The sequence below is a fragment of the Pezoporus flaviventris genome, unplaced genomic scaffold, assembly GCF_033815535.1.
Source record: "Pezoporus flaviventris isolate CSIRO_AGI_PZ_B2104156 unplaced genomic scaffold, CSIRO_AGI_Pfla_v1 ptg000001l, whole genome shotgun sequence".
Lineage (NCBI taxonomy): Eukaryota > Metazoa > Chordata > Aves > Psittaciformes > Psittacidae > Pezoporus > Pezoporus flaviventris.
Window position 1 is genome coordinate 48443694 of NW_026892549.1, and position 23009 is coordinate 48466702.

The 23009-nt window shown below is 41.7% G+C and overlaps 1 protein-coding gene across 12 annotated transcripts in view; it reads left to right on the plus strand.

Moving 5' to 3' along the window:
* Positions 1–23009, plus strand: part of ANKRD44 (ankyrin repeat domain 44) — a 140686-nt gene that overhangs the window by 86213 nt on the left and 31464 nt on the right. For 6 of the 12 annotated variants that reach the window (XM_061456948.1, XM_061456912.1, XM_061456985.1 and 3 more), the window contains exons 7-15: positions 621–763; positions 2119–2331; positions 3748–3826; positions 11546–11660; positions 15312–15394; positions 16685–16802; positions 19220–19288; positions 20028–20168; positions 22834–22917. In XM_061456948.1, coding sequence (XP_061312932.1) covers positions 621–763; positions 2119–2331; positions 3748–3826; positions 11546–11660; positions 15312–15394; positions 16685–16802; positions 19220–19288; positions 20028–20168; positions 22834–22917 — 1045 coding nt within the window. The remainder of the gene's footprint in view (positions 1–620; positions 764–2118; positions 2332–3747; positions 3827–11545; positions 11661–15311; positions 15395–16684; positions 16803–19219; positions 19289–20027; positions 20169–22833; positions 22918–23009) is intronic. The other 6 variants (XM_061456921.1, XM_061456939.1, XM_061457004.1 and 3 more) reach the window with 3 other exon arrangements.

Consider the following 23009-nt stretch of genomic DNA (forward strand, 5'->3'; position numbering starts at 1 on the left):
CCTGATCCAAAGATCAGTGGATTCAGTAGAAAATCTTGTGTTTGTATTGGGAGGCTTTGGATTAAATGCTGCACTCCCTTGAAATTTAGCTTTTTATCTCCTCAGTTGTGCTAGAAAAGAGGAGATACCTTCATTTTGATCATTTATTAAAGTTATTTTGTATTGCTAATGAAAAACGAGAAGTGTTAGAAGTTATGTTTGCAAATTACATCAACAGGATGCTGGTTTGTATTGTCATGCTTCTGTGCTCACTGTTTTTTCTTTAACAGGGAGAATAAACTTCAAACTGTTATTTTTAGAGAAATAAATAGGAAAGAGGTGTGGTTTTGTTCTTTTAATGACTGGAAAACTAATACAGGAAGGAGAAGTTTGACACATCTGGTGATGGTGAATGCATGGATTTCTTGACAAGGATTAGGAACATCTATGAAAATGCTTTTCTTCCTGTTATAAAACTGTGGCTTTTTTGCCTTATAAAAATGCTTTTTTTTTCCCCTCATAAAACTTACAGCATTGTGAAACAGCAAAAGGGGCAATGCATTAACTAGAAAGAAGTAATTTGGGAGAAGTGATGCTGTGGGATGGTATATTCATTGATTACTATCTTTCATCTTTTGAAGGTCACCTGGAAGTTGTTGCCTTACTGATAAATCATGGTGCAGAAGTGACTTGTAAAGACAAGAAGGGTTACACCCCACTTCACGCAGCTGCATCCAATGGGCAGATTAACATTGTGAAACACCTCCTTAACCTGGGGGTAGAGGTATGTGGTCATGTGCTTCCATGTTGCTCCATATTTGAGGTATTATTTTCTTCTTTACTGTGGATGCTGCTGCAGTTATTGGCAGATTTTCTAAAGAAAATTGGTCCCATTTTCTGTACCACCTTGTGCTTCATGTGTTTATTAGTGCAAGAGCCAGGAAACATTCTGGAATAAAAGCGTCTGATATGGACAGTAAGTTTCAGGCCACCTTGCTGAAGAAACCAGGAAATACATGCTGTTCCTGCAGAGGAAGACGGAATAATGAAATTTCCCTTGGCTCAGTGTTCCCCTTGATATGATGAATGGTTGTTCTCAACATATACGCTGCAAACTTCACTAAACAGCAGTTCAGGCTGTTTAAGTTTAGGACCTGTATTTCCTCTGCAGCTGACAGAGGGAAGGAAAAGATTGCTTTAATTCTGGAAAAGAACTTTTATTCAGGGCACAGACTTCTCTTAGCATAATATTGTCAAGTCAGTGGTTCAAAGCAGCAGTGAGATGACCAAAAGAGCCTGCACTGGTTAATCAGAGATTTCAGATAAAGCTATCGCATTTGCCATGGCATTTTCAACTGCCAAAAAAATGTCAGAAGTCCATCTTCACAGGCTCCAAACTGTGCAGTTGAAGGGAATAGGTGTTTCCTGATATTACCAGTATTATGCTCATAGCTACCTTTAACTTCCACATTCTGCACCACTGGGGGTGTGATCTTTGAGAAGTCTTATTTTGTGGAAGGGTATTCACATCACTGCTGAATCTTTTGTACAATCTGTCTTGTCCTGTTTTACAGAACAGCAGTTGAATACAAAGCCAGTCATCAAGAAGTAACATAATCTGAATTACATCTTTATAATGCTGAGCTACCGAAAGTGGTTTCTTATTGAAGTGTAAATGTCTGTTCAGTTTCACCTTCCCTTAACTCAAACACCTTCATTCCCTTCCCAAAAGAAATCTGTAAAAAGAGTTCTTAAGCCTCATTCTGTTCACAGAAATTCTGTAGTCAGTGTTTTAATTCCTTTTTAATAAAGATTGTGAGCTTTTTATTTATCCTACTTACATGTGAAGGCTTTCCAGCTTTTGTCATCATCACTATCATTACATAGCCCTGCTATCAGTGTAAGCTTCATACTGGCTTTTAGAAATGGCCAGTAGGGTAAAAAGCTAATAATAGCAAAGGTAAAGCATTCCAAATTAATCTCTCTGGGAGTATATTTTTGTCAATGAAATTCTCTGGTGAGAAATATGCCCTGTGACAGGTCAAGCCTCCAGCTATTTCCATTTGCAGTATGTGATGTGTTATGTAAAATGATTAGCTATGTCTGTAATTTTAACTACGTCTCCTTGTCTCATTTTAGATTGATGAAATGAATGTCTATGGAAATACTGCACTTCACATTGCCTGTTACAATGGTCAGGATTCTGTTGTTAATGAGCTGATTGACTACGGTGCTAATGTAAATCAGCCTAATAATAATGGATTCACTCCCTTGCATTTCGCTGCTGCCTCTACTCACGGAGCACTGTGTCTTGAACTACTAGTGAATAATGGGGCAGATGTTAACATTCAGGTAAAACTTGCATTGCAGCTCTTTAGTTTTGCTTTATCCTGTTTTGCATATCTCAGGAGACTGGAAACTCTAGTAACAAGGACAGCATGGCTTTAAATCCTTGATGGAAGTAGAGTGATGTTGAGCAAATTAATCATTAAATTGTTTGGATGAGACTGCTTCCCAGCAGAGGAGTTCTCAGTACCTTGATAAATATAATGACAGCTTTAAACTCTAGGCCAGCCACTCACCTGAAGGCATGAATTACTACTAAAATATAGTTCCAGGAGCTCTATCAAAATGTTATCTTGGGTAGTGGTGGTAAGTGAAGGAACTTATTTGCTGGTGTTTTCCTTCCCCTACGGTATGCATTTAATTAAACCTGGTTCTAAAGAGTTCCTTTTGATTTTCCTGGGGAAGTAAAATCTAAAGTTTATTTACCTGTTTTAGAGCCTGAGTTTTATGAAGTCTGATTCTTTTAGGATATCTGAACGTTATTGAGATATAATTGATGCATCTTGATGAATCTGAAAGGGCCTTGCTGTTAACCCACAGAGAGTACTGGTATACATAACAGAAGACTTGACATCTCTGAGTTCATATAAGATTTTCACTGCTGTACTTTAAATTGTGTGTTTCAGTTTTGCATCTGTAAAAGGGGTCTCTTAGCATTTAATGCCTTTGGCAAGTCCCTTTAGATCAGTAGTCAGTGCATTACTTAAACTCAGAATTATTAAAATGAACTTAGGGATGGTGCTAGCCAAGGAATGCAAAATCCCCATGCCAATAAACACAAAGTGATGTGATTAGTGAGACTGCTACCCTTTTCCTTGCTGTTTTGTCAGCTCCTCTGCTTCCCCTATCTCAGTTTCTTTCTCTAGAACAAAAACCATTAATCTTTACTCATTGTACCTTTCCTTTCACATGCCTTCCCTGTTTTCTAATGGTATTTTGTAGACATCCTATTTTTGATTGCATGGAAATTTATTAACCAGAACTTTTTAATATAATGGGGTTTATTCTGGGATGTATCTATAAAATGCAGATTGATAAACAGGATATAGTTCTTGAATCCCTCAGAGAATGTCATACTTAATTTTATGCTTCCTCTGTTAGGGAAAATATTGACCAAATTGGAAATGTTACTTAAAAATAATACTAAAGGATAATATGTTATAAATCTATAGTTTCTAGCATGTATTGTGTACAGCCAGGTTGTAAGGTCATGCTCTACTCCAGCCCCTTTGCTACTCATTGCTGAGGAACTATTTTACTTGTATGCTTATACTTTCAGCATTTATCATCATGTATAGCTTCAGTCCTACAGACTTTTGAAGCCAGTGGAGGTTTTGTCTTAGGATGTTGAGCTGAGAGACTTCAAACTGTTACCACCACTTTACATGCTAAATGATTGGGTTTCTGTTTTGTTTCTGTTAGAGTAAGGATGGGAAGAGCCCATTGCACATGACAGCCGTCCATGGGAGGTTCACACGGTCACAGACCCTCATTCAGAACGGTGAGTTTCTGTGCTTAACAACTCTCCAAAAAATCAGGCATTTCCAAGGTAGCAGTGTTTAGTTGTTCTAACCCAGGGTGCCAAAGGTCTGCTCTGAGAGCTGCTTAGCTCTCCATTGGCTTCTGGGTTTGAGCTGCACTGACAGCTCTCACTCCAGCATGTCATTACAAGCTGAGATTTTGGTTGTTAACAGAATCCCTTTTTCGTCCAGCTGACAGTGGTCCAGCTGATCTATTGTGATTCTTAACCTGAAAACAAGAGTTCAATGCTGTACTTAGGTCTTCCGCTGAGAAGCAGGCACAACTTTCTTTCTCAAATGACTTAAAAACTGGAAAATAAATGGTTGCTCTCCCTTGGGAGCCCCCATGTTCTTAGAATTTGGGCCGTTTCCTCTACCCTCCACTCCGTAACTGTATTTCTCTCAGCTCCCTTAGCTCTACGCCTTGCCACTGTCTTCATTAAGTGTTGAATAAATACTCAGGAGGGTGGACCAGTGCCAACTTGTTTGTTCTGGCATAGCCAGGATTCCTGATTATCAGTCATTTATCAGGTATCTCCTTTGTCCAAGAAATCTACAAAGTATAACAAATATTGTTGTTGGAGATCTGGCAGAGGCCTGTTTCTGATTGACACAGGCTGCTGTTACTGCTTGTTTACTTATGCTTCTCAGCTTTGGCCACTATACCAGACAGGATGGTCTGTGGTTCGTGGTTTGGTTCTGTTGTTTTCCAAAATCCTTAACTTGAAACCTAAGTGTGAGATATTGAAGATGGCTGAACAGTTACACTGTAAAGGTAGTGACACCTATATTTACACACAATTGTATGTTAAAATGGAGGTCTTCAGTACATCATGCTTCTTTCACGTCATCATGGAAACTGTTGTCATATCTCTTCTTGCATAAGTAAAATAGTCATAATAAAAGGAGTTTGGGCAAACTGAAGAAACTGTGCTTTAGTGCAATTTTTTAGCTGTTTAGTCAAATACAGTCTCTGACTTAAGAGCTGTTGTTTGCTCTGTGTTGGATTTGTGTGTGAAAGGACTGGAAGTTCTTCATCTGTCATTCATGCCTCTCTACTCTTCTTCAAGTTACTTGGGTTTCGCTTCTTTCTTCATTTGCTAGCCCTCTAATTTTAGTGTTGTGCACAGATCTGATTGCAAGTGACTTTATGCCTCATTGCCATGGGATATCGTGGAAGAGAGAAATGTAAATGACTTTAAGAAATGGAGTTTCGTTCTGCCGTACTTAATGGGCTGGCTAAGGATCTCGATTCCTGGCTGCTGTCTCTCGTGACTTGTAGAGGAAGAACTGATTACCTTTAAATTGGAAGGTTGCAAATGTAACACCTATCTTTAAAAATGGTGAAAAAGCAAAGCTGGAGAATTTCATAGGTCAGCCAAAATTTCCGACATCAGCAAATGCACAAACTGTTTGTAAACACTTGGGGAGGAGTGGGCAATATCTGGCATATATTGCTCAAGAGCAGAAGATGCCAAAACATCCTAATTCTCGTCTGCTGCAGGGTAGTAGGCTTCGTGATCACAGTCCTCTGACTTTTCTGTGGGAAAGTAATGTTTGTCACCCCAGGGAAACTGTCCCAGCATTTCACTGACCTTTATCTACAGTTAGAAAATGCCATATAATGCTTTAGTGGAACTCTTCTTGTTGCAGTTATGACCTGTTATTGTTGACGCAGGAGTCACGGACAACGCAGAGAAGATCAATGTGATCAAGCGATTGCCAAATTTATGACAAAGCCTTAACTCCTTATATGCTATTTCTTACATGCACTTACAGTGATTTGACATATTATGATTGGATACATGTCTTGAAGACCCTTGGTGACTAACATATAATTGGTTAAGCACAGGTGTGAGAACTTGACGTCGAAAGCTTGCCAACAGTCCACAGTTCTCATTAACTCAGTGAATTCCAGCTTCTTCTTATCTTGCTTGCTTAAGCTTCCTTGGGCCTCTCATGGCCTTGCTGTATCTTTCAGGATTATTCAGAGTTTATGTACCAATTATCCATTCTCCCGTGAGAACACTGTCTCCACATCTCCCCCTTTTTGTTTTATATATGTTTTGGGTGACTCTACTTGAGCAGGGGATTTGGGCTAGATTATATCTCCAACATATGCCAACTACAGGCTGCTGGGCCTGCCCCTTTTTTCTCCTGTATGGCTCTCTGATAACAGGGGAGGCCATCCTTCACATCAAGGTCTGGCATGGCATGCGTCCCCACCGATCCATGCCTGCTGGGTTGCAGCCAACAGCGGAGATAAAGGTTCTTCTTGGTGGCAAACACAGAGGCCAACCCAGTCTTGCCCTTGATTGTGGTAGCAGGCATTTTGTCAGCCTCAGTCCTTGCACCTTGTTGTCAATGCAGAGTTTCACCTGCTTCATCCAGTAACAAGTCGCTACTACAGCAAGGCACACACAGATTTACATCAGCAGAGTAACTATTACAGGGTGCAGCAGCATGTTGAAGATGCTGATGACAGCGAGGGACTAGCCAAAGAAATTTCTTACCAGTGGAATTCTCCCACCCTCTTAATTTGTTCCATCACCTGCTTTATAACACTACGATTGTATTAGAATCTTTCCAGCTTTTGCCTTGGCATTTTCTAGCAGCTACTGCAAATTTCCATACTCTAACATCTCTTTTACATGTGACAAATCTATACAATACAAGGTGTAGTTCCTCATTAGCAACTGGCTAGTAAATACAGGTGGTTTTATACACAAAATCACAGCCTCTAATAATAGCTACTTTACAAGCACACATATTCAGGATGTTACTTTTCAGTTGCCCCCAAGTGATGTTCTGCAATTATTAGCTTTTCTCTTCCTCTATCTCATTCTGCTTGGGGTATTCACGGGCAGCTCCTGTAGCTGAGGCATCAGGTTCCTCCATTCGTCTGTCCAGCTCATGGCAAGGCTTGACAAACTTTGCAGGCAGTCGCCATGGACCTGTAGGCAGGAGGACACAAATATAGTCCCTCCTCCAGGTTATCAGTTCCTGAGCAGCAGACAGGTTAAACTGCACATTGTTAACAGTCACGGAGTTTGCTGCATCATTGCCTCTTTCTTTTTTTTTTTTTTTTTCCTGCCACCCTGATGCTGCTTAGGTGACGGCCCATAAAGCTTGTGTGCTTGCACTACCCCTCTCGCTTTTTTAGTTAGCGGTTCTTATTTCAACGGATCTATCTATTCCTCCAAGTCTTGGATTCACCCCCAGGTTACCTTAACCATACTAAGCAAGGCTCCTACCACGCACCCACTGTGTTGCAGGTGCTCTTTAGGCTTTGTCTGTGGTGTCTCTACGAACTGCCTCAATAGACTGAGAGGTTGGGGCTTTTTTTATTTTTTTTTGGGGGGGGGGTGGTGTTGTTTTTTTTTGTTTTGTTTTTGTTTTTTTTTCACTCCTGGGCTCTGGCTTTCATCCTGACTGTTCCACCAGTGGAGCACCGAGAGCTGAATCAGAGGGCAGCTTTTTTTTTTCTTTTTTTCTGAACATGGGTACCAAACTCTTATCAAAGAATTTTTTTTTTTTTTTTTCCCCAAAGTCACTCACCCTGCTTTGCACAGCTACAAACGCCGGCCTGCTCGGCAGCAGCTACAGCTGCCTGCCTGCTTCAGCAGCAACCATAAATACCTGCCGGCAACCGTGCTTTTGCATTAACCCTTTCTTGCCCGAAATGTTAAACTGCTACCAGTTAAAAACTTTTACATGAACCCAACACCAAAAAATACACAGAACACCGTCTGCCCTCAGCGCGCGCACACACACACACACACACACACACACACACACAAACACACACTTATGGGATCCCACAAGCACCCTCCACACAACTACAATATTTGAAGCACAAAATCCAGACAATCATTACTCCCACTACAGTCCCACGTACAGAACGTGGCACAAGGACCCTGTAGAGACTAACAGGAAACCAGCTCCGAGAAGCAACATTGCAGTGCGAGGTGGCAGGTTCATCCTTAGCGGGCGTCCCCGCAGAGGCTCTGCCTCCCCCACATCGCATGAGGCTTGGGTTTTTATACTGACCAAAATGCACACTCATTCCGACACAGGTGGCCAGCCTATGTTGGAAGAAGTGGCCAGAAATATCTATAAAGGTCTCCAAAGATCTATAGAAACCTGGACGTACTTATATTTACCAACTTCTAGTACATGAGTATCACAGAGAAACTGTATTAAATGAGTTGTATATGGGCTCCCAAGTCCACGGTCCGTCACAGTATGCCCAATACCCCTGATAAGAGCATATGAGAGACCTTCCCACCACCAGAAAATCACACAATATGTCTGTATCCCGCGCTGATCTCGCTTCCCTGGGGTTTTGGGGGAGGGGGGCGTGGGGGTGGTGGGTGGGGTTTTGTTTTGTTTTTGTTTTTTTTGTTTTGTTTTGTTTTGTTTGTTTGTTTACTTTAATGTAAAAAAGGTTGCTCCCTTCACTTTAAGAAGGACTGAAAACATCCATAAAACGGATGTCCTGAGCTCAAATTTCAATTCATTCAATCACTGACAAGGGGGGTGTCCTGGAGCGGTGCTGACTCTTTCCAGGGTTTCACCCATCGAGCTGGCACCCACCGCAAACCGGAATTTGTAATTTACACACATATAACCTCAACCTGTTAGTTTTACTTCCGCAGGACCTTTCCAAATGCTGGTTTCCAAATCCTTGTACTGGACCAGAATACCCGGAGTTTTAGTCATATAACCTGAACCTGATGCCTGACCATGTATTATAGCAGGGGAGTCATTAAAGTCTCCTGTCAATTGCAAAAAAAATCATAACATATACAGCTTGAGTATAAGAGGATTTTAACCCATATGTGGTCACTGCTTGTCAAGCCTCCTTAACTATTTTGAGATCAAAAGCTTCCCACTCTTTAACCCCCTGCTATGTAGTAAACACAGGATATGCAGAGAGGCCCACTGCAGAAAATTCACCTGTAATAATTGCATCTTTGATTAACCCGTGCCAACGGTGCGCAGGATTTGTGCCCCCCGATACCTCTCCCACCCCCTCCCCCTGTTTGCCTTCTTTAAGGAAGGGGTTTTGCGGAGGATAAGGTGGAGGCGCCGATGGAGATGTCTCAATCTGAGTCTCGAGGGCTTCAAGCTTTTTCATCAATTGTTGCAGCTGAGCGTCTCCAAGGCCAGTGAGTAGTTGCTGATGAGCTGAGCAGACCAACCCGGGAGACGAAGAGTCAGAGTCTGGAAGCAGAGGATATAAATCTGGCTGGGATTCAGGGGACTCGGAGTCTGATCCTGGGTTGAACTCAGGGTCTCCGTCATTCGCAGCTATGCCTTTCTTGTCAGGTGTCTCTCGTTCGGTGCATGCCCATCTGTGACCTGGCTCTTGCTTTCATCGTCTCGGGGCGTTGATTTTTTTCGGCGCCGTTCCAGGTACCACTGGAGGTGCAAAAGTCAGAGCCGCAGCACTGTGATGGGGGTGAGGGGAGACAGCCCCTTCTGGAGCTGTGGCGGCAAATACAGAAGCTACCGCCGCCCTTTCCAATTTCATCTTTCGAAGTCTCAAACACCAATCTCCAAAGTGTAGAGTGTTTCTGTGCATCTTTGGTCCCTTTACTAACCTCGCGATCACGGGACCACTTTAACAGCCTCTGTAAGGCGGCACTATCGTATTGCAGTCCTCACTTAGAGAGAATGTGCTGGAGGAGCTTCACCACCGCCTGTTCCTCTTTGGATAGCAAGTGCCCCATCTCCTCCCCGGCCGCTCACCTGATCAGGGCGAGATCCCCGAAGTTTTGCAGACATCTGACTTCTCAGCGCCGGGGCAGCTCTGACTTTCGGCTGGCTCTCCGCCCCCTCCTTTTCGTCGGACCTTCAAACTCGTGTTCGTCGAGTTACCGATCGGAGGGTTCCTGTTCGGGCGCCACTTGTTGACATGGGAGTCATGGACAACGCAGAGACGATCAATGTGATCAAGCGATTGCCAAATTTATGACAAAGCCTTAACTCCGTATATGCTATTTCTTACATGCACTTACAGTGATTTGGCATATTATGATTGGATACATGTCTTGAAGACCCTTGGTGACTAACATATAATTGGTTAAGCACAGGTGTGAGAACTTGACGTCGAAAGCTTGCCAACAGTCCACAGTTCTCATTAACTCAGTGAATTCCAGCTTCTTCTTATCTTGCTTGCTTAAGCTTCCTTGGGCCTCTCATGGCCTTGCTGTATCTTTCAGGATTATTCAGAGTTTACGTACCAATTATCCATTCTCCCATGAGAACACTGTCTCCACATGTTATCTCCTATGTATGGAGTCGACATGCAGTAAATATTATATCCTGATGTTAGCAAGATTTTTTTATATGCTTTCATAAAGTATTCTCACAGAAAACCAGTGGAGCATTAAAATGTCACTGTGCTGGTGCATAACTTGTTGAAAAACTACACTCCGAAATTAGTAATAAATGGATTGTTGTTGAAATGGAAGGTGTAGTGAGGCAGTGTTCAGTTTCCCTCCTGGACCTGGAACTGTCCAGTATTTTCATTAACAACTTGGACAGAGGAATAGAAAAATGTGCTTTTAACATTTGGAGAAAACACAAAGTTGGAAGAGACTGTTAGTTTGCAGAAGGTGGATTCAGAATGGAAAACGATCCTGTAAAATTGGAGACAGAAGTTATAATGCAAGTAAAGCAAAGCAAAGATCCCGCACAAGCAGGAGTAGCCATTAGACAAGGTCAGAATGACAACAGCTGGGTGGGTGGCAGCTCATCAGGAAAGGATCTGGGGCTTGCAGAAGGTCAGAAGCTTGTGACCACAAGTCAACAGTGCCATGGTGCTTAGAAAAATGATCAGCAGTGTACATGTTGCTGTGCAATGTACAGGGGTGTATAGATAAGAGCGTAGCCAGCGGGCATGAAGTAATCACTTTGCTCAGTTCAGCATTAGGAGATGTCGGCTCTAGTACTGTTTCTGGCTTTTGACATTTCACTTCCAGAAGGATGTGGGCCAGCTGGAGTGCAGCAAACCTGACTTACAAGGAAAGACTGAAAAAGTTACAGTTCCTTGGTCCAGAAAGAAAACAAGGGCCTGATAGCAATCTTGTGTGGGTCAAAAGCTGTGGCAGAGAAGAAAGAAATAATATGTGAGCATAAACCACAAGATGACAGGTTTAAATTGCAACAGTTCTACTTAAGCACTGTTTGGTTGTTCTTTTGTAAGGCACAGAAAAGGCAAAGGCACACAACCTGCTTGTTGTTTGTAGTGTGTTCCTGCTGGCCTCTGGAGCGAACTCTATTTAACATTGCTGTCTTACAGGTAAGGTTTAGTGGCAGTGCTTTTATGAATGAGGGTGAGTTTCAGCAGTTTATTTTGCTAGTTTAATTCAAAGCATCCATTTGTGCCTTTAGATGAGCAGCAAGTGTGAATCATGTACTTGACCGTGGTATTTCATCCTGCTCGCCTATTTCCCACCACTTTTCTTCATCACTGTAGCTGGAGAAAGAGGTGAAGGTGATGCTACCACATCACATTCAGTACCAGTGGCTGACAGCTGGCAGCTTGCTGTGTGCTGTTTCTTGGTCTCTGAAATTTGGTGTCTCTGTGGCTGGATTGGTGATGCTGCACTCGCTAGAGAGAAATAGCATTTGTGGTCACTGGTTCATGCTTAATCTTTCAGTGTTAAATGGTATGAAAACGTTTTTTGCAGGAGGGGAAATCGACTGTGTTGATAAGGATGGTAATACCCCTCTACACGTGGCTGCAAGATACGGACATGAGCTTTTGATTAACACCCTCATAACCAGCGGAGCTGATACTGCCAAGTAAGCGGCTGAAGCAGAGCTGTTTCTGACGATCAAGTGTTATGTCCAGTGCCTGGAAACAGAGTTACTTCTCAGGTTCTGAAGTGTGAAGGTTAAAAGGGATGAGTATAAGCATAAGTGTGCTGTACTTCTGTGGGAGACATGAGGCTAATGGATGAACACTTTGGAAGTGTGGAGGGGAAGGAAACCCTGCTAAGTTCCTATTGTACCTATTTACATGATTACAAGTGCTGCTTCTTTTTCCTGCAGCACTGATGTGGCACAGTGGTATATAACATACATGAAAGACGTATGTATGTAAAGTGCATCTTGATTGCATAAAGATATAAGAAGTCCATAGCAATGAATTTGTACAGGAAACATAACTGAAAAAAATTCAGATGCTTGCCAAGGGTATTGTGAGCATATTCCTTAGTATCTAAACTAGCTTAATGGCCTCTCATACATGGTGATTCATAGAATCATAGAATAGTTTGGGTTGGAAAGGACCTTAAGATCATCTAGTTCCAACCTCCCTGCCATGGGGAGGGACACCTCACACTAAACCAAGTCACCCAAGGCTCTGTCCAACCTGGCCTTGAACACTGTCAGGGATGGATTAGTCTTTTGTTTTGTGTCTTTTGTTTTGTATCTTTTGGTATGACACAGGATAATCAATATAAATGCAGTATTGCAAAGCAGGTGTTACTAAGTATTTCTAATCTCAATAGAAGTAGAGCCTGTCTTGATGTTGCATGGTTTCTGATATTCAGGTGGCTGAAATAATAGGACTGCTTTTATCTGATTTGTGAGTTTGGGAGTCTTTTTTTCAATAGAAGGACAAGGAATTGAAATTACACACATTTCTAAATGCAGTTAGTGCTTTCTGCTTCGGTTCAATTCTTTTGTCTTGCACATGTATCAAGACTTTACCCACAGTATGATAACCATTGTCAACTCAGACATGACAAGTACTTGATTTTTAAGAGTACTTGAATATTGGTTAGTTATCTTCATGTTCTTATGATCTGTCAAAGGAAAATAGCAAACCTGAAGGTAAAGAAAGGGGTATAAGACCAAAGTAATGCAATTTCATGAGGGATATTTGTACCAGGTGTTTAATTGCAGCATCTGATTTAATGAATGTCAGGTTTTGGCGGCTACCTCCACATGTCTCTGAAATATAATTTAGGAGTTCTCTACCCAGAACCTACCATAGGAACTGGTGATGTTTCTTGACTTGCCTAATTAGGAAAACCTGCTTGCAGATGCAAATGAGCTGGTTTTGATTTTGAAGATACATGCAGCTTTTCGTACTTACTTGTTTACTTAATGGTGTTTGTGGCACATTTGCTCATATTCCTTTATCAAGTACAACTGCCACCATGCAGACTGGTGTGGAACAGCTCTTCAAATGGCCTGGATAATGAAATTCCACAGGCTTCAGCTAACATCACTGGGGTTTATTAACATGGCCAGAATGAAGATCTTGGTGTCTAAATAGATGTGTATTTTTCCTAGCTCTTTCTCCAGTACAGTAATACTCTTATCTTGAGGTTTAAAGGTAAAATGAGATGCAGTGGGGTAGTCCACTCTTGGAATCAGGGTTATCCAGTTAGAAATTTCTATTTCACACTTGGGTGACTGGAGCATTGATCAAATCAAATACTTTTTCCAGCAGCAGAAATAAGTGATATAAGAAGTTGTCTCTAAGATACCAGGCAGATCTGAGTGATGCTACTGTCTGTGCTGAACAAGGAGCATTGAAACTCTGGGAATGGGCTTTCATATGTGCTGCATGTAAATAACTGGCTGAGCTCCCTGAACTGGCTGTGACAGTTCTGCAGTGTTGTTAGCAACAACTGCAGACAGATCAGTCAGCCTCTGAGGCAACTGCATTTAAAGGGGAAAGTGTGTAAGTGATGGGAGGAACCAGTGTGAACAGCAGTACGGAAGTGTGACACTGGTTAGCAGATGTGCAGATAGTGATTTTTGATGGAAACTGGCCAAATCATGTGCTGAGTGGAAATCTTGACCTAAAAGAAGAAAAATACTGCTTCAGGTAACTAGGTGGAGAAGATAGAGAGAAATAGGTGTAGGAAGAAGCGCAGCAATACAGAATGTCCAATGTTAGCTTAAATAAATGAGAAAAATGCAATCTGTTTATACAGATACAGCAGTTTGGTGGAACTTGTGCTGTTCCTTTCAAAGAATAGGCTGTCAGGTCATCTTTTAATATATTTACTCTTAGACGTAGATTGCTGACACTAGCAAAATTAGAATCTGTACAGCACCACAAGTCACTCGGTAGTGTAGTGCAGCAGTGAGGAGGACACATTTGGTGTGAAGACAGAGGAAAGATGAACCTGTGGATTCTGGAAACCATAAGCTTTTTAAAGACAAGCAAAACTTAGCAAACACATTTATGTATAAAGTGTTGGAGAAAGTATAAACACCCACCTTCACTTTTGTCTAAAGCTTTGTAAACTATTATGATTTACTGTGAGTCTTGCAGAAAGACAAGTTCCTTCATCTCTGGATCCCTATCTGACATCCTCTTCCATGAAGTGATCATACTCACCCATCCACCATCTTCCAGAAATGAAGGGCAGATATGAATCCATCTGCTATTGTTCAAGAGCTTGTCATTTGTCAAAAATATATCTGCTGAAGCAGGCAGGAGATGCTAATCTTGTTGAGATAGTTGGTTTCAGAGGTTCTGTGTTTATGTGCACTTGGAGGGCTGCCGGTAGGATAGTATCTCTAGACTAACAAGATGCTTCTCACAAAACAATGCTAAATGACAGTAGCCAAGATGTCCAAACCCAAAAGTCTTCTGAGACTGTAAGCAGTGGCATGCTTAGGGACTGAACTGGGATCATTTGTTGATATTAATAAAGGCTGCTGAGTGCTCAGCTTGTTTAAAAACTGTGTGTTTGCCTTACAGTGATAGGTGCCTACCTTTTTTTTTACTGAGCATGTCTGCTCTGAGAAATTCATATTATAATTGAAAAGAGTCATGTGTTGAACAAGGGGAAAAAGTGAAAAGGAGTGTGAGGAGAGTAGCTGGAGCAGATAGGAAAATCTGATGTTTGGTTCTTAGGATGTGGGAAGAAAACTGTGTGTGTCATGGCAGCCTAAAGGAAAGTGTGAAGAGGCTTCAGCTACCCTAACCCCAGGGGAGAGGGAGGGAAGTGGAGGCTTCGAAAACCCACATAAGAATTATTTGAAGGATGTTAACTGCAGGAAAAATGGGTTTCATTTTTTTTTCAGAAAAAATACTAAGAAGATTTAGGCATTTACTTATACCTCAGAATGGCAGTTGCAGTATCCATGGCTGATACAGAAATTTGTGCTCCAGGAAATTGACTCCAAGCAATATCTGCTTTCTCGCTTCCTCCTTTACCTTGGCTTTCACCTTGAATTTTTAGAAGCCTTCCTGCCACATTCTGTTCAAAGCCTAAAGCCAAGATATTGCTGTATCAGAATATTTTTAACTCCCAAGAAGGCTGCTGAAGAAATACAGATAAAAATAAATGGCAGGAACCGAGGAAGAATCTTCCTTGAAAGGATAAAAAACGTTGCTTTTGAGGAAGGAGCTTTTCATGTGTCATGTCTGTGTGTAACCTGCATTTCCACACTACTGTGTAATGAGGCTGTTGTGCCTTTCAGGTGTGGGATCCACAACATGTTCCCTTTACACTTAGCAGCGCTGAATGCTCACTCAGACTGCTGCAGGAAGTTGTTGTCATCGGGTAAGTAAATCCACAGTGTCTGTGGAGCTCCAGTAATGTGTGTGTCTGCTGCTTGTGGCCCCTTTTATACTCATTGTTGTGGATTGTTCAAATGAAAGACTTCCTGTGCTGCTGTGTTCGCCTGTGTGGTGTAATGTATGGGAGCACGCGGGGCTTTCCTAATGGCATGCTGGTACTTCCTCCTATCCTGTATTGCTCATGCCCAAAATTCTTTTCTCCTGGCAGGTTTAGAGAGTTTATATTAATTACTAGGAGGAGGGAGGAAACTGAGGACCCTTTTTCCAAACTGTAGGACTATGAGATACTGTCTTGGTTTGGGTTCTTTTCCCCCGAGGAATAATTCAGGAAGTTATCTCCTTGGTTCTGCACTGTTGTGGTTATTTGCATCTCACTGATAAGGATGTATTCTAGATACAGCTAAAGCGTGTCTCTGTATTTAGACAGAGTAGAGGAGTTAGGCTGGCCAAAGCTCTGTGAGCATGAGATGGGAAATGAATGAAAAGTGTAGTGTTGAGAGAGCAGTTCTCAGGAAACCAGAGCCCAAAGCAGAAGAAGGAGCTTGCTGACGGAAGTGTTACAAAAGAGGCATCATCAGGTGCCAAATCCCAAATTCTTTCTTTCCAGGCAAAAGCTCCCATGAATTAAAAAATCACAAGGCAGATCATACGCTTTTCCTAGGAAAAACTATAGGTGTTACTATACACCTAAAATCTCCTACAATGACTTTTTCCTCTAAACTTGAGTCCTGTAGGATAAAGCATGGAAAATAGTAATTGCATACCCATTCCATTAAACCTTGGTGTGTTTTGGCCTTGACCACTAGATCTGAAAGGAGGAGAAGCAGCTCTGGGTGACCAGATTTAATACTGCCGGGTTTATATCCTTTGGCCTTGTGCACCTTTGAATATCAACAAGTGCTCCTGGAAGCCTGTTTTCAACCTGGAAACCAAATGCAATAAAAATGGCCCCATTTCAAAATCTGAGTTTGTTGGTTTTCCTCATTTCTTCATGTTTTCTGTCTTCATGTCCTGCTGTTGCAGTCCTCTGATAAGTATCTGCCTCATAAATGCGTTTCACACTGTTTTAAATAGGGATGTGGCGAGGAGAGCTGGATGTGGAAATAGATGCTCGTCAACTTTGCAGCTCTTTTTATAGAGCTGCCAAACTGGATGGAGCAGCTGCTCGCCCGTTCCCCTGACAACCTCTTTCTGACTGTAGTTGCTTGTGTTCTGTTTCTTTCCCAACTAACTGATTTTTCTGTCTCTGCAATGTTTCTTGTGGTTTAACTAGGACAAAAGTATAGCATAGTGTCCTTGTTTAGTAATGAGCACGTGCTGTCTGCAGGCTTTGAAATAGACACCCCTGATAGTTTTGGAAGAACGTGCCTCCACGCTGCCGCTGCAGGAGGGTGAGTAGCTGCCACTGTAGCTGTTGTAAGTTATTTTGTGGCTTTATTGCGGGTTTGGTGCCAGCCAACTTGACTGTGCCATCCACAGAGGAATTTATTGTAGTGCAAGGGAAGCAAAGCAGTCTGATGTCAAATTTGGGTCACTTGAAGCTGTCTTTTGCCACTGCCCTCATGTAGGGCTTGCTTGCAAAGTAAAGGAGATGGTCTGGTTCTGTCTACTGCAGACAGCTGGGCAATTTGAAGGATGGCTTTCAGGCACAGGATAAAACTCTTTCTTTTCATGGCCTTGGGAAGACTGCCTCAGCTTTAGATGGCGGTATTGCATAATCACCCGAGTCTGTCTTTTGACCACTACCCTTGCTGAGGGCCAGCAGTCAGCAGGAAGTCACCTGCACCTGGGACAAAGTGAGTAAGGAAGAGGAGCTGTAGCTCCTGGGATGCTGCTGGTAGGGGAGTTATTCCCGGCATCCACCTTTGGACTGTGTCTTTGTCTGAAAATGCAACAGTGCCCATCATCATATTGAAACCCCGGAGTCCAAACACAGCTCATCTCCCTCTTTCCCATTTTTCAGGTGCAAATTGAAAAGATGCTAAAAGAAAATACAACAAACCAAAACAACAAAACCAACCCCAGAACAAACAAATAACCCTCAAGCTCCACATTGAAAAGGCAAAAGACTGTTGTTCTCTCAGAGTGATGCATTCCTGATGAGTGCTGGGAGGCCAGAAGTGGCAACAAATGAAAAATGAAATGCGTCAATTTAAGTTGTAAATGTAGCATCCAGTTAATTTAAATATTTCCAATTAATTGTCAGTGGAGAGCTGTGAAGTTAACCCAGCAAAAGGACAGAGCATTTGGCAAGCATTGAGTGTTGACTCTTCTGTTGAGTACTTTATGGCTTAGTAAACAGCTGAAATGGAGCCTTGGCTAGAACCCAGCTTGGATTCTCTGTGGTTATAGCAAGCAGAAATGGTCATCCATAGCAAGCACTTGGCGGTCTTTCTGGAAGTTGGTTTTTCTTCTCAGTGAACCAAAACGAATATCACAATGTTTTTATTATTACAAAAAAAAAAGAAAATAAAATGTTTCTAGCATCCTCATGGTATTACCCTTCTTGAAACCTCTCTGACATTAACAGCGGGGGTATGACCGTTGCTCGAATGGAGATGATTATGGTATGGTTCAATAAGGCTGCACCCCAAAAGAATAAGAAAAACAACCTGAATGAAAAAGGAGAGGCTTTGTAAGAGGCAAAAGTGGCTCATGAAAATAAACCATATTTTTCCAGTGGTTTACTGCAATTGTCATCACTGACAAGTGTTTTTATTTTTAGTACATTGTGGTGAGTGTTCTGTAGCTATTTTATGCAATAGAAAATTAGAGTAGGGATGAACGTATGCCAACATATTGCATCCAGTCTTCTTTTTCTCCTGGAGCTGGAGCTATAGAAAAGGAAAGGCATTCATTTTTTTCCTGACACATGGCTGTTACTCCGATTATATTAATGGGAGTTGCATGAGTACTAGGAAAAGAACATGCTTCAAAGGCCTGCTCATCTGATTGTGAACACCAATGATTTATTGTCCCTGTGAATGACAGGGAGTCTTGGAAAGTGCTGCACTTCTTTATGTCATTTTCTGGCTTGGAGTCATATATATTTGCTTGCATTACAAAAGATGTGAGAGTTGAGCTGTTTTGTTTTCTATTAAAAATCACCTCACTTTAAAGGTGAAGAAGCAGCTATGATGTGGTGAATTCCTTCAGCAGATACAAGGGAGTCCAAGTCATCCACTTATATAAACGCAATATTGATATGACAATCACTTCAAATAGCTATGCCCCTTATTCAGCCAAGCACTTAGAGATGTGCTTAGATCTGTCAATAGTCAACGAATCATGTAAAAGAATTACCCAACGAGGAGCTCTTGTGATTAAATCTCACTAAGTAAACAGGATCTGAGCAAAGTGATTCCTGCTGACTACTTGGCTGAATGGGGGTGGAATTCGTTAAATGTCACCTCTTCATTATTGGACTGGCATTTTATGAGCTAGCAACAACTTTCTCCTAAAATTCTCTTATAAAATGCCAGTTCAGTGTGGGAAGCATTAGAGTACAGCTCCCATTGCAAACCTCCACACCAAACTCACATCACATTTACTGTGCTGTATTTGGAAAACGAATTGGTTTTCTTCTGCAAAAGGAAAATTAAAGGTTTTCTAGAAAAAAAATAATTAGCTTTTCAAAGCTTCATGTTCTATTGGATTGTATTTCACATTGCATTTGGTTCTACTTCGGTTTTGCATGGCAGATAATACAAAATAGAAGAACTTTCTCATTTTGAAGGCAGGGGGCAACACATCTGTAAACTTCTGGTTTGTTCATGTTTTGTTTTCTTTCCTTTCCTTCTCTTTCCAGTAATGTTGAATGTATAAAACTCTTGCAAAGCAGTGGAGCAGATTTTAATAAGAAGGACAAATGTGGGAGGTAAGTAAATGATGAAGCTTATTTTAAAAAGAAAAGAATCTAGGAGGCAGGGAAGAAAGACTTGCCTCAGTCTGAAAATCATATCTTCAGTGAAAAATGACGATAAAATAAAGTAGGAGTTTGGCCTTCCCTGCAGAACTCTTGCTGCCACAGTTATATGCCAGACAGACAGGTGCAGACTTCATTAAATACATAAAAGCCATCCCACCCTCTTCAGTTTTCTGGTTTAAAAATATCACGGGTTCATTTTTTTTCCTTATTGCTTCTCTCATTGCCTAAATTCTTGTGCTTGTGTGCCCAAGACAACACCTGGGTTACAATGGGAGGATTGCTGTGATTTGACATGCCTCTCTGAGGGTTTTTTTCCTCCAATGAAGTGTTGTTATGAGTGTTGCTATGCCACCTAAATAAGATGCTGTGAGGGGCACCATGCTTTGCTCTGCCTCCCAACTGGAAGAAAGTAGCATGTATGCAGAGCAACAGCAGAGGCTGTCACTGGAAATAGGCTGTTTGCAAAGCACAGGTTGATGATGTGTATCCTATTAGGCTTTGTAGGAGCATCAAAACTTCCTATTAACACAGTGTTTTGTTAAATTTCCATAACTTCATTTCATCACAGGAACACAAGACACTGATACTGACTGCTGGAAATCTGTAGCAATGCAGCAGTTAAGATTTCTTATTACCCTTGGTGGTGCATATTGGAATACGAGGTAACAAATTGCCACTTATGTTGCAGGACGCCTTTGCACTATGCAGCTGCAAATTGTCATTTCCACTGTATTGAGACACTGGTGACAACAGGAGCCAATATTAATGAAACAGATGACTGGGGACGCACCCCTTTGCACTATGCTGCTGCTTCTGACATAGACCGAAAGTAAGGAAGCCTCTTTGTATTCCTTGTTTAAAGTGTTCTGCTAAATTAGAGTCATTCTGTTCTCTTCATGATGCTATTTCACTTGAGCCAAAAAAAATGATCCTCCTGGCAAAGGAATTTCCCTCAGATGTATGCATAGCTCCACAATGAGTTGCTCTGACTATATGCCAAATCCCCAGATGATGTGGCATTTCAGCTCAGTTACTTTTGATGTAACCCACAGTTTTGCAGCCACAGTGTCCTACTGAACTATTTCGCACCACATTTTCTGTTTTTCTCTGTCTGATTTCCTCATACGAGTGAGCTCAAGAATTTTCTATATCTGCTTTTCAAGTCCCTCAGAAGGGATGGAGCAAGAGACAGCAGAAGAGGTTTTCCTAGGCGGGCTGCAGTGACAGAAAGACATTTAGCCATTCTGACAGACTTTCTTGAAGGGATGGGGTAGAACTATCCATCAGTTTGTTTCCACTCTCAGAGCTGATAAAAAATCCTCCCCCTCACCAAACAGGTTGCTTTCAGAGATTTTAAAAAGAGAGAGGACTGGGGAATATCCTTTGACAGAATGCAGTGCTCTTCTTGTGAGGAGGGGGGAAAACAGCTGCAACGGTTAGAAATCCTGTGGTTAGTGACTGCAGTTCCTGATTTCCAGATAGTTGCATGTTTTGGCAATCTCATCCTTATAACACACTCTATAAAACAAGTTCAGTTATCCTGTTAGTTCTCTCTTAAAACTGTTAGTGGTCTATGTTTATTGTAGGTTATCCCATGTTTCTCTCTCATTTGTCTAGACTTTAAGGTTTCTTCTGTAGTGAGGTCTGGTAAAAATACATCTGGCTCATTCCCAGCAGAATGCCATCTCAAAGCCACCGAGGCTTCACAGGAAAACTCTGGCTTAACTTTACGGTAGAGGTTTGGATGCCATACCAGAGCCTTGGTAGCTTCTTCATCATTTGCTGTGATATAAAGAATGTCTTCCTTATCACCCTCAAACCTGAACAGTGCTGGAAAGAAGGCAGCAGGATCTTCAAAAGTCTGTGTTTGTCATTGCAATCAGAGTAGGCTTGTAGGAAGGCTTTCAGCACTGGCTGTTTCTAATTCTGTCTTGCTCAGGAGAGGTGTTACTTGGGATGTTGACAGTGGTGATTTGGTGTGTGGTTTTCAGCTTTTGGCTCTTTGTAGATGAAGTTCCTGCATTTAAACAAGCTCTTGGTTAACTTCAGGATATATCTACTTCCATAACTAATTAAAAACAAAAGCTTGCTTTAGTCACATCCTGAACATTGTCAGGACTATGTGTCCTTTATTTGCCCTCATAGTCCAAACCTAAATTGAATCTGATGTTGTGATGCTGTCTTCTCATTAAATTTTCCAGTTTGAGATGCTTTGGAAGAAGTCTTATTACACAGATGAAATGCCATTTGCAGCCCGTGATTTTATAGGTCAGCATATCTTTTTTTCCTGCTGAATGGCAAAAAATTCCCAAGGTCAGGCAGTCTCAGCTCAAAGAATATTCGTAATTATTTAATTTGGGATGTGGGGAGGTATGAGCAAGAGGTCTTGGTGCAGAGAATCTTTTTCTGGGATGTCACATATCTGTAGCTAACTGGAAACAACTGCAGGTAGGACTTCAGCATAGCACATGAGTGCTGTTTATGAACTTACAATGTTAATGTTCAGGGGAATTATTTTATTAATAATTAAGTTTTCTAGGAGTCAGTGGACATCAGACAGACGCTGCGTTTGCAGAACAACCCATTACTGCTAGCACCCACAGGAAGAATGTCGGATCTTGATATTACAAATGGGAAAATGCATAGTAAAGAAGGAATGCACGGTTCTACATTGTGCAAAAGCCAGTCTGGAATTTGCATGTTATATGAATTGAAATTAGCAAGCTGTCCTTCTACAAGCCCTTCAAGCTACCAATCTGTGATGACAGCAGTTTGTAAACATATTCTCTATTAGCTTTAGTGGCCAAGAAAACTTACGGCTGTAAGATCACAAATTATAGTGTTCTGTGTGCCGTCCATCCAGCTGGGAAGCAGAGGTGCCAAAAGTAATCCAGGAGGGTGCGGGAATATGAAGACATGCTGAGAACACATTCTTTGAAAACTGAAGAACCTCACCAGAAGATGCACACATTGTTTCCAAGATGATTCACAGAAAGTGAAGAAGAGCCAGCAACCCAGCTAATGCAGAATCAAATAAGCCGATTCAGTATCAGTTGTTAAAGTTTCTCTAAATCCTAAATGCTAGAGAACTAGAAGCTTACTGTAGGAAGAAGCAAACTTGAGTTTGCTCAAGGTAGTCTCGAGTTCCTCTCTGCAAAGGAAACAAAATGCACAACATTGCTGTGGGAGAAACGGAAGGACTCTAGAAAGTGATGATCAAACTGTTTCTGATAGAGACCAGATTTCTTTCTTTTTTCATTCCTGGCATTGGTTTGCAGGTCAATAAACTAGCACATTGTAGTTGTCTCCATAGCTTGCAAAACTCATCAGCTGCAGACCCATGCAGTGCACTCATTTACTTTATGTAATTCTTGCTGTTGGCTGGAGGAGGTGAGCTCCTTGCAGAGGAGGTTGGGGATGGGTGGCAGACTGCATCAGAATCACTGGTATGATACTTACGAAATAAGTTGCGTTTTTCTGTCCTCTATGCTAAGAAGAAAGAATATTTTAGGTAACTCCCATGAAAATGCTGAAGAACTTGAAAGAGCCACTGAGATGAAGGAAAAAGAAGCTGCATTGTAAGTTTGGTGTCAGTAAAGCAGTTAGACCTCATTTCTGGAGAATGCCACTGCTTCGGGCTGCAGTTTTACACTCTGCTTTTGCTCATTCA